Below are 10488 nucleotides of genomic sequence, written 5' to 3'. Positions count from 1 at the left end.
ATGGTAATTTAATAGAATGCCTGAAATAATGCATACTGTACAGCTGAAAAACAAATTAAAGCAGCCTTTGCATCCATGCAGTATGGATACCTCATCTTTACATTTAAGCGACAATACCCAAAAAGGGTACTCATAAAGAACATTTTTAGTGCTGTTTTCCCACATCAATAAACCGCTTGTTCTGTGTCTTGGAATCTCACGTGTTCTTTCTAGCTCTCTTCCTGCTGTGCAGAGCTTCTACAGAACACTTCTGAAGTTATAAAATTCTCAGTGAAGTCACAAAGGACCGTCTGTGTTTCATCAACTGCCACTGACATGGTTCACAATTTAAATGAAGGTGCAAAGTACAGTGGTTTTAAACTGACCCACCATTTACAGTCCCTTCCTGATTTTGCTACAATTTTGTAACAATTTTAAGTGCTACATTGTTCCCAATTGGCATAGTAGGTAGCATTACTGGGGTCCTGGGTTCACTCCCAGACCTGGGGTGCTGTGTGGAGTTTGTGTGAATTTCCTTCTGGTGCCTATTTTCTCCCTCAGTCCAAAACCAGACTGGAAATTTAAGTGGCCCTGGTTTGAGTGTGGGGCATTATTCTGCTTATCCATCTGCCCTGCAACAGCCTGGCATCCCATCCAGGTTGTACTGCTGGGGTAGGTTTCGGCTCTTCCCCCAACCCTGAATTACAAGAAGTGGTTTGAAAATGCATGGATGCATTATGCCTTCAAGATTAACATGTCTAACGCAATACAGGACATCTACTGGCACCTATTAAGACTGTCTATCAGTAACCAGTTTATTTTTATTAACTGCTTTTTCTATTGCACACATTTACACTTCATCCAGGTTATCTTAAAAGACTTGTGTGCAGTTTAGGCTTTTTAAAATAACTTACACATTGGTATCTCACATAAACAGTTGTAAATGATGAGTTAGGGGTTAAAGCAAAACTTACTAAATCACATCTTCGTGCAGTTTTAGTCATAATTCCAATTCCTCAGGAAAAAAAAAATGTATTTTCTATAAATCTTTAAGAGGTGCTTTGAGGTTCACTCCCTATAAAATTTCATTAAACCAGGTTGGGAGCATACTTTTCATTCTATCCATCTCTCCAGAGTCCTACTTTAGGCAATGTAGGACTCTGGAGAGAAACACCATTGATGTGCATTAGTTTTGTTTCAAAACTAAGACCCAGCTCAATAATACTTCTAATCATAAGTGAATGGATTTTTTCATACTCTATATATTTACCAATTAATGTTTTCCACAATTCTCAGGATACTGAATTACCCACTACCTTTTGGTGGGGCTTTCTGGAACCGCAACACAAATCAATCAGTTGCTTAAAAGAACTCGGCTCACAGACCACTCTGGCTATCAAACCCGTAGAACCACTCTTCCAGAGCTGTAGCCTAACAAGACATGCAAATTAACTACCTCAAACCCCCAATAAACTAGCCTACCAATATCCATTTTGCACACAGTGCACAAGTAAAAAACAATCCACTAACTCAACTTCCATCCTTAAAGTAGTGTACCTGCCTCTTACCCAATGACAAATATCAAATGCTGGGTTGGCAATTAAGAGTAGGGTCTAGCCCTACGATTAAAGATAAAACACACGCAGACCTTTAATTCATCTTTATTTTTTAAAAAAAGTCAATTTATATCAGGGTAAAGAAAAAAGTAACCAATATTAAACCAAAGCTGGCACTGTATTTTACAGGAGATCCATATCAATTCAACTGTGGTACTTGCCAGGTACCGCTGCTTAATTCTTTTTTTTGTACAATTTATTGAAAGTGAAAAGATTGAATGAAAAGTTGAATATAACCAAGATTCTTAAAAATCGTATGAAACATTCAGGGCTTCTTCCTTTGGCAAAAATAAAGACATCAAACAGGGCAAAATCTGATTAAAGATAAAGAAGCATCTTCATATGTAAAAGACTACGCATCCATTTGTGGAGGTTGCGCTCATGTGCACCCTAGAAATGCCTTTTGATACCCAAATTTGTCCCAACTTAGTTTTAAAGCTGCACATGCTAGGGGGGACCCATTTAAGCTCAAGCTCAATGGAATGTCAGAATACATTAAATAAATCTGGATCAGGGTCAATTTTTCCCCGATTCTCAATTGCAGCAACTTACACTTCTGTCAGTCAATTTTACAGCGATTAGGGAAACGGATTCACCAAGATGCTAAATGAAGTGTAAACTTTATTTTGGATATAGAAAAAAAAGGAGTTAAAATGAACTGGTTGTTAAAGCCCTTCAATTACATCTAAACGTTACAGCTGAAAATTACAGGAGGTAGAATAGAAAAAAATAAAATAAGAACTAGAAAGACAAGCACTTCTGTAACAAAACATTCTACAGCTCCTGTTGCTACTTTATTTAAAACATGAGTCTTGGCTTGAGGTTTTAGTCACCTTCTTCCGTCTCCGACTCAGATTCTGGAAAAAAAAAAAAAAGAAAAAACATTGTGATCAATGCCCTCGAGACACTAATGTTCAGCTGTGCTAAGGAACTAGTCACCAAACCCCCCTGAAAGCAGACCACTGCCAGATTTTAGAGGTTTTGCAAGGAAATTCATTAGCCTTGGCTAATAAATGTTAGACTGTAACATTTAGTGGCATTTCAGATGTTCTCTGCAACTTATGAAATGCAAAATCAATTCAAAGTCCATATCCATGTGACATTTTGGTGTAGTAAATCAAACTTTCACTTTGTTCCTGATGACCTTAAGGCGTTTTCTAAGATCTGGGGGAGGATGGGGGTTGAATCTGCATTTGTTTTCAAAGTTTTAGTTGAAAACCCTTCATCTGCCTGGTCAGTCCTACCCAACACTGGTATATTCATCTGAACTCCAGCTGATCTTCATGGTAAGCAGCAATAACAAAAATGCATACCTTCCTCAGCGTTCTTGAGCCATTCAACGAACTTCTTCATCTGCTCCAGGAAAACACTTTTTCCTTTAGCAACATGGGCATCCGTGTACCATTTCAGAATGGCTTCTTCGCTCAACACATCAGCTGCAAAAGGAAAAAAAGATGAAACCGCTCATCTTTACCTTAGCTGGTCCTAGCAAGGCAAGTTATGCAGAGGCTACAGAGACTTCTTTAAGCCATTCTGGCACTAAGTCACCCAGGTTTCATCCTAGCAGAGAAACATCGCCAAGAATAAAATGAGCCAATGGGAGGTCCAAGTATAGAAAGGCAGCAGTAACAGCCCCTCAGAACTGAAAATCTAAGCCGCTACAGTTTTTCATTAAACATTCAATACCTTTATAAAGAAGCACCACAATTTTCTGAAAGGCCTTCATGAAGTGAATGTTGTCATAACAGTACTCCTGAATCTTCAGCAGCAGTGTGAGCTCAGAGAGGCCTTGGGAGGTGAAGGCTTTGAGGAGAGGGCTGTATTGCTGAAACGAGAGGGGGGGGGAGGGGGGAAGAAAAAATTGATATAGCAGGACCCCCACATTCAGATTCCACTGCCACAAGACATCAGCCCTCAAACCTACATTTTCATTCTGCAGATACTGTATCCCATCAGTCTTCCCCTATTAAAGTTAATGACTCTCCAGGCCAGGAAGTTAATCTTGCATACCTTCCAGAGGGTGTAGGGATACCAGCAGCAAATTGGCATGCACAAATGAACTGGAATTAAATTCCGATGCCAAAGAAGAGCATTAAAAGTTTGCGACCCATAATTCCTTCCCCGCAAAAGCAGCCATGTATCGGCAATTGTAATAAAGCTATATCCGCAACTTGTGGCTAATGGGGTCATTTTGTCTAGGATCAGCAATAATGCGGCAACTTAAAAAGTAGGTCTCCCCAGCGTCCCGAAGACCATTACCTTCAAGTGTTTGATGGCTTGTTCAGTTACCAGCTCTTCCTTTTTGTTCCACTCCACAGAGCTCATCACACTTGTCCACACAATACCGATCATGGTCTGCTCCGAGATGTTGGTTTTCTTCATCTCCTCCCTGACATAAACAATAATCTAAAAATAATAATACAAAAAGTTTACACACCACGACCCAAAAATACCATCTGTAAATTCCTCATCTGTTCTGAAACAGAACAGAAGGATAATGGCATAACTAAGCCAACTCTTTGCGATAACAGCCTGCAAAATAGTGCGCAAGTATTCTGGGACAAAAACTGAGGGGTGGGGCTGAAGTTACATTATCATGCACTAGATTGTGAAAAGCTGCCACCTACATCTTTAAATGGATCACCACGCGACATCTGCTCCTGGAGCTCCTTCTGAAGCTCCTTTCGTGCCCCGATGGACTGCTGGTTGCGTGCAAAGTCCGACAGTTCCTTCAACCCTGCGTCGGTGAAGTACTTTGAGAAGTGCTCGCAGCTCCTCTTGTTGGCAGGAAACAACTCCTGTAACAAAAAGTTTATAAATGTCTAGGATTCCAACAGCTCAACTCCTATCATAAAGTGTCCCATAAAGTTCACAGCCCATTATTACCATAGTCTGCTGAATAACTATGTCACTTGTACAAAATAAAGCAGTTTTTGTTACTAAAAGATCCCCAACTCTGAAACTAAGAAAATTAAGGTACATGCGAATTAAACTGATCTTGGACTGCATTACACAACGAAGAAATTCGAATTGAAGACAGTTACTCGACACGAATGTAGCCTTTGTGGGATCCCCCTAAAAAAAAAACTTCTTGTAGTCTCAAGGTAAACACGTTTCAAGATGTTACACTCACAATCCCACAGGAAAGCTTTTGTTAACGAGACTGAATGTGTGCTTATGGAACAGTTCTGAGCAAATTGGGTCTTTAATGGTCATGCAGGTACAATAATGGAGCACCGTGCAATAACTAGAAAGCACACCTTGAAAATGGTTGACACTGATTCTATAAAAAGCTATGCCAGCACCCTTCCATACTTGTCTGTACAAAATGGTCTTACCCTGAATGGCAAAGTGCTGAGGTGGTCATCTCAAGGAGACAGTTCACAGAAAGCTCTAAGCCAGTCAGAAAATTAAAATGCTGACTACTGCTAGAAATACAAGTGTAATCATGTCCATCTTGACACCTGATAATTGTTACCATGGTCATACTCATAATTTGTGGAGACATCCTCAAATGCCTTTACTTGTATTTGTAGATCATGTCAGCATGGTATAGAAAGCTTTTACCACAGTTCTGAAGATTATGAAATCACTACCGACTATATTCTTACCATCCCGAAGCTAGACTGAGGACTTACCATGAGTCTGTTGTCCATACCAACTTTGCGCAGACTGCCTGCAACTGAATTAATGTCCTTCTCGTTGATCCACGATTTGAACAGTTTGACAGCAAATGCTGCAGACACGCCTGAAAAAAGCAAAACATTTGTGAGAAACTGCCATGTACTCCAGTAATTCTGGGACTAAAGTCAGAGCTAGCCATTATATATTAAGCTTTAACCATCACCAAAATACTTATTTACTAAAATTTCTTATAACAAACAAAACTTCCCATCACAATAAGTGAATCTTTTGGCCCACTTCATGTTTTTAATTAAAATACCACCACTGCAATTTACCATCATCTTTTCAACAGGTCTGCTTCCAAGATCACGTATTTACCTGCACATACAACACTATAATCAGAGTGTAATTTAAACTTAAAGCCTCTGTAAAATCAAAAGGGTGGATCCAAGGGAACATGGAGATGCACACTGAAGCTATGAACTTATTAACCAACTAAATTAGCTTGTAGTTTAAACAGCTGACACAGGACTGATCTAAAAATCTAAGGCAGGTCTACTCCAAGGAAGTACTAAGTAGGGGTATATCTACTGACCTGCTAAAATGGTCATTTAAAGCAGTAGTGCAACTCCGGCCAGAAGCACAAGCAATAGGATGATATCAACTTAAAGTGCAAGTGCTTTATTCAGGAATCTCAGTAAAACAGATGCAACACGAAGAACGCAGGCCCTAAAAATACAAATTCCACATCGAAAGTGGAAAATCGAAAATACCTCTTCCCACATTACACAAGACCTTGTGCATGTAAAAGCCATAGACGCCCATAAAGAAATTTCAATTCCAGAACGGTTTACATTGGGCAGGTAAAGAGCAATTAGTATAGCATGTTGCTCCTGTGGGTGAAGAATGCGAAGTAAGCGTAATGTAGTCTCCACCTGAATCCACTTAATCTCGGGATTAACTAGGCTTTCAAGCACCTGTGATCACCCCTCGTGCTTTTCACAGGAAATAGGAGTAACCTGTACTGCAAGATAAAGTTCATAGTAGAGCACTTAGGCTTTTGTTTACAGAAAAGTTTTGGTTAATAAATGAATTCATTAGAAGGCACAGATTTGTGTACGGTATATTTAAAATCACACTATATTAGATTTACTTAATTTTATTAAGCAGAATATAAGAGACCACATAACTGTACACATGTTGGTAAAGGGTAGCTTCTGACCTGCCTAACAATGCTTTTCCACAAGTAGGCGAGTGGTTGGAAAGGGAAAAATCTTATCTTTTAATCTAAATTAAACTTCCAGGTTTTAATACAACTCCAAGGAAGTTGGGCGGTTTGTGCCCTTTTTTCTCCATTGTCATCTGGAACTCCATGTCTTCTGCTTTTAAAAGGCAGAAAAGATAACAGGGCTGGTATACCTAATTCAACGCTGAGCTGCATGACGATTCCCCACGCTTCTCAACAATAATACCATCACCATCCGACTCGAGGATGGAGTTGAGGGAATCTTACACCTTTAGGAATTAAAGCTTGAAAGTTGAAGAAGCAAGTCCTGCTTCTGTCTGAATATCCAGTGTGGGGAAACGGGGTTCAATTCAATCTCAGAAGTGGGTTTTCCTGGGTTTGTTAGGAAAATGTGTAACAAGAAGTAATTTAGCCTTTACAATAAGATTTCAATTAGTTCACACGTTTGCTTGCATGGCAGTAATAAACCCTGCCAGGGCTTTTAAGTCCAATTAAAAGTGCAGAAGAACACGCTATTTTGGCAGAAGGGACCTCACCTTCTTTGACAAGGTTCTCGTTGAAAAGACTGCTCAGAATGGAGGCGGACAAGTTTCCGTTGCCCAGGAGGATACCCGTTATCATAGCCAGCTTGTTGCGCTCCGACTCGGTGAAACCCTTTAAAAACAGCAGCAGCTGCAGAGAAAAAGAACACGGAGAACTTTTACAGAATGGCGTTCAAAGAACAGGTAACCTGATCTGCCGACACCAGTTACGCACGATCAGCAGATGGGAGTCAGATGCAGGAAGTGCAAGCAGGGGCTCAAGCCAAACCCATGTAGAAGTCCACATTCTTAGGATTGTACAAATTCAGAGCTCAACTAAGCAAAACAGTGTCAGTTTTACCATGCACAGCTCTTCGTAGAACTGATTAAGGCAAAATAACCACTTTAGGTAGTGTTACCTTTCTGCAAAGTTAAAGAAATGATCCTTTGTATTAACATTATGATCTGGCACCTTCAGGGAAAAGACTTTCAAGGGCAAATTTTTTTACAGAGTGCCAATGACAACTTCAATTTCAATATGTTCATAAACTCAAGAATCCAGCCTCCTGGACCATTTCAAAGACTAGCTGCGCAGTTTGTGTGCAATAAAAGGCATTAGCGACCCTTTTCTTTTGCTGCAGTCTCAACTGATCTGCTCACACAACAGGAACGTTACTTTAAAAAAAAAATCAGAACAAAAGCAGACCAAGTGCAACTCTGAAAGATCAGTCCTTATCTTACAAACCTTTTACTTGAACTAGACCATTGTCTCTACCTGTAAATAAAGTGTCCTCTACTCCATGTAGAGTACCTTAGGGATGGAAAGAATCAAGTCAAAGTAAGGAATTACCTTCTTGATTTCCTCTTCAAACCCTTTCTCCAGGTACTTGTAACGCCGGATTAGTTTGTTAAAAACCTAGAAGAGAAAAGTTGAACTTGGTTATTTTAAAATCACCTCAGTAAGGATCTTGTATTCAAACCAAATACTGCAGTTAAGCCACCTTTGATGGCTTTTCATATGGGCTGGCTACTAAGCCCAAGACTTTCACTCTAAACTCACAAGCTGGATTTTTTTTTTTTTTTAAGGTAAAGCTGGATCATCTTCTACACCAAGCTAGCAATTAAGAGCCCACATTAACACAAGTAGGTGGCTGTATCAGCACACAAAACAACAAGTGAAGATTTATTCCATGCTAAAAAAAAGGAACGGTTTGTCTGTGGAGTCCTTTTCAGCTGTGAAGGTGCCTGAAGAAGGCTCCACAGCTGAAACATTGTGCCTCTTTCACATTAAAAGGGGTCCATGTGCTTTGTCCTCCAACCAGACCCAAACACTGGCTCACCTGAGCGTAGGCCTGCATGGTCTCAAGGTCTTCCTGTGCCGTGAAGACACAGAACTCCGTGCGGGTCAGGTCATCGGACAGAGTACCACCTGGGGCTGCAACCCAATGAGAGAAATTCAGTGCCCTTTCTACGAAGAATACAATCCAACTTTAAGAAATGCAGGTGCTTCATTCGGGTTTATAAGTTACAGCTTGAAAGATTCTAATAAAGCCCGACATTTAAAACAAACCAGTTTTACAGTTCTCTCGTAAAAGAGCAGACCAGCTGGCAATCAGAAACAGCCCTAAGAGCACATTCATTGCTATGCCTATTCATACAGACGGAGAGCAATCCAGGTTCATAAGATGAGAATTGTTATGGCCTTAGTCTAACAGCTCAACACAAAGGTTCAAATGTAAAAACCTTACCCAGCATTCCACCAGCCACCAGGATGTCAAAGAGTGTCTCTGCATAGCGACGATAGTCAAGTTTTGCACCAGAAGCATCAAGGAATTTAGCTACTGCTTCCAAATCGGTGCCAGTTTGATTCAGACCTTGAACAATACTTTCCTGAAACTGAGTAGGGTCAAACCTCTCCTTTTCATCTACGAAGACAAAAAAAATGGGGGGGCAGATTAATAATGGAAATTACTGAAGAGATGTTTGTACAAACAGTAGGAAACACCACAACTCACCTCTTTTCCTAGTTTTAAAACGCTGGCCTGTTAGCGTTGGCTTTTGCTGCTTTTGATTATTCATAAAAGACACCCTGGGAAGGAAAAAAAAAACACAAAGAGGGGTTTATAGTTCACATCATCCTGGGTTTTAAAACGTCACCACAAATAAAGACACGAGGTGTTGAGCTTAAACCTATATTTTATCCAAAAAGTTTAAAGCGAACTACGTTTCCCATCAAACTTTTCACTTCCGGTCATGCTTCCCCCATTCTGGAGGAAAAAAAAAATCCCGGTTTAAGTGCCAGACTCTCCCGGTCTCCCTAATGCCCAGTACGCCTAACAATACAACTTGACTCCTCAATCCCCATCTCGGGTTTACCAAACTCGTGGACTAACGAGCCAAAAAAACCCTCCCCAACACATCCTTTATCCTAAAACCGGCCGCCCAGACATTTTCCCCATCATCCCGGCTGAGCAGGCTCTAGCTGAAGGCCGGCGATCGGCATTGTTTTCGATACATTGTCCTGATCCGCCCGCACCGGAGCTATTTTCTTCGGCGAGAAGACAGTCCCCCCCAGATGTGATGCCGAGTCGCCCCCATCGCAGAAGCAACCGGCTTTCTCGTGGATCAAATCCTCCACCAGCTCTTTTTCGTCGATCACGGAGAATTAGCCCACGCACAACAAAAGAAACACGTCCACGCTGGATCCTTTCCTCTTTTCGGCATCAAGGGATTTAATATGTGACCGTTGCGGGGGAAAAAAACACGAAAAGAAATGCCGATCCGTTTTTTTATGTTGATGTATTTCCCCGGTAAAGGCAATAACGTGATTACATTTTACGATAAACGAGGTAGAATTTGACACTAGGCCTAGGGATCTCCCACCCCCCCCAACAAAAGAGTTTATTTAAAAATACCGATGTAAAACGTCAACAAGTATTCCGGGCGAGTACGAAAACGAAGCGATCAACATAACATTATCGAAAAGGTCCGTTCGCCCAGGAGTCAGGTTACACGTTCAATATGAATTCCGCTGCCATAAATAAATTAGGCCGTGAAATCATCACATATCCCTACACAAACACGGGATAAAAATACGCGTCTTGAGTAGATAAAAGAGAACACCCGCTTCTACACCCTATCTTTAATAGTACGCCCTGTCACCCAAAGTTGGGTTGATTTAACTTACCGAAATTAATGCAGATCAAAAACAGTTAGAGAACCTGAAAAGACTGCGACACGATTCAAAAGCTCAACCCCAACAAAAAAAATCACCCAGAATAAATTAGACCTGTGTGCGGCGGCGCCAGCCTAATAACACTCGGACTGACGCACTATGGCGGGGTTGTTCTCTTCTGTGGGAAATGAAAGCTTACAGAACTAAATTCAATACACCTCCAAATAATTGATTGTTTCAATGTTAAAATTGTGTGTTTTAAATATGCTGTATTGTACATATCTCCCCAGAGAAAATATGCAACGTTATTATAAACTAAATAATTTA

At 40.6% G+C, this 10488-nt stretch overlaps 1 protein-coding gene across 1 annotated transcript; it reads right to left on the bottom strand.

Annotated features, from left to right (window-relative positions):
* Positions 1-1624: 1624 nt before the first annotated feature.
* On the bottom strand, positions 1625-10282 carry bzw1a (basic leucine zipper and W2 domains 1a). Its single transcript, XM_006636779.3, has 12 exons — positions 10174-10282; positions 9002-9075; positions 8735-8911; positions 8327-8421; positions 7837-7902; positions 7002-7137; positions 5234-5343; positions 4223-4393; positions 3855-4001; positions 3282-3420; positions 2909-3031; positions 1625-2452 (listed from the first exon to the last, which is right to left on the bottom strand). Exons 2-12 carry the CDS (start codon positions 9063-9065, stop codon positions 2421-2423), a joined length of 1260 nt encoding a protein of 419 aa, XP_006636842.1. The 5' UTR covers positions 9066-9075; positions 10174-10282; the 3' UTR covers positions 1625-2420.
* Positions 10283-10488: the final 206 nt, after the last annotated feature.

Source organism: Lepisosteus oculatus, chromosome 12 (assembly GCF_040954835.1).
Source record: "Lepisosteus oculatus isolate fLepOcu1 chromosome 12, fLepOcu1.hap2, whole genome shotgun sequence".
NCBI classification, from domain to species: Eukaryota; Metazoa; Chordata; class Actinopteri; order Semionotiformes; family Lepisosteidae; genus Lepisosteus; species Lepisosteus oculatus.
This window is presented reverse-complemented; position numbering and strand designations above follow the sequence as displayed.

Bases quoted from the DNA above. Each gene is read 5' to 3' on its own strand.
- bzw1a (XM_006636779.3), bottom strand. From the start codon at position 9,065: ATGAATAATCAAAAGCAGCAAAAGCCAACGCTAACAGGCCAGCGTTTT. The intron at 8,912-9,001 runs GTGAGTTGTGGT...TTGTCTTCGTAG, and splicing joins TTTTAAAACTAGGAAAAGAG to ATGAAAAGGAGAGGTTTGAC. The intron at 7,903-8,326 runs GTGAGCCAGTGT...TTTCTCTTCTAG, and splicing joins CCATGCAGGCCTACGCTCAG to GTTTTTAACAAACTAATCCG.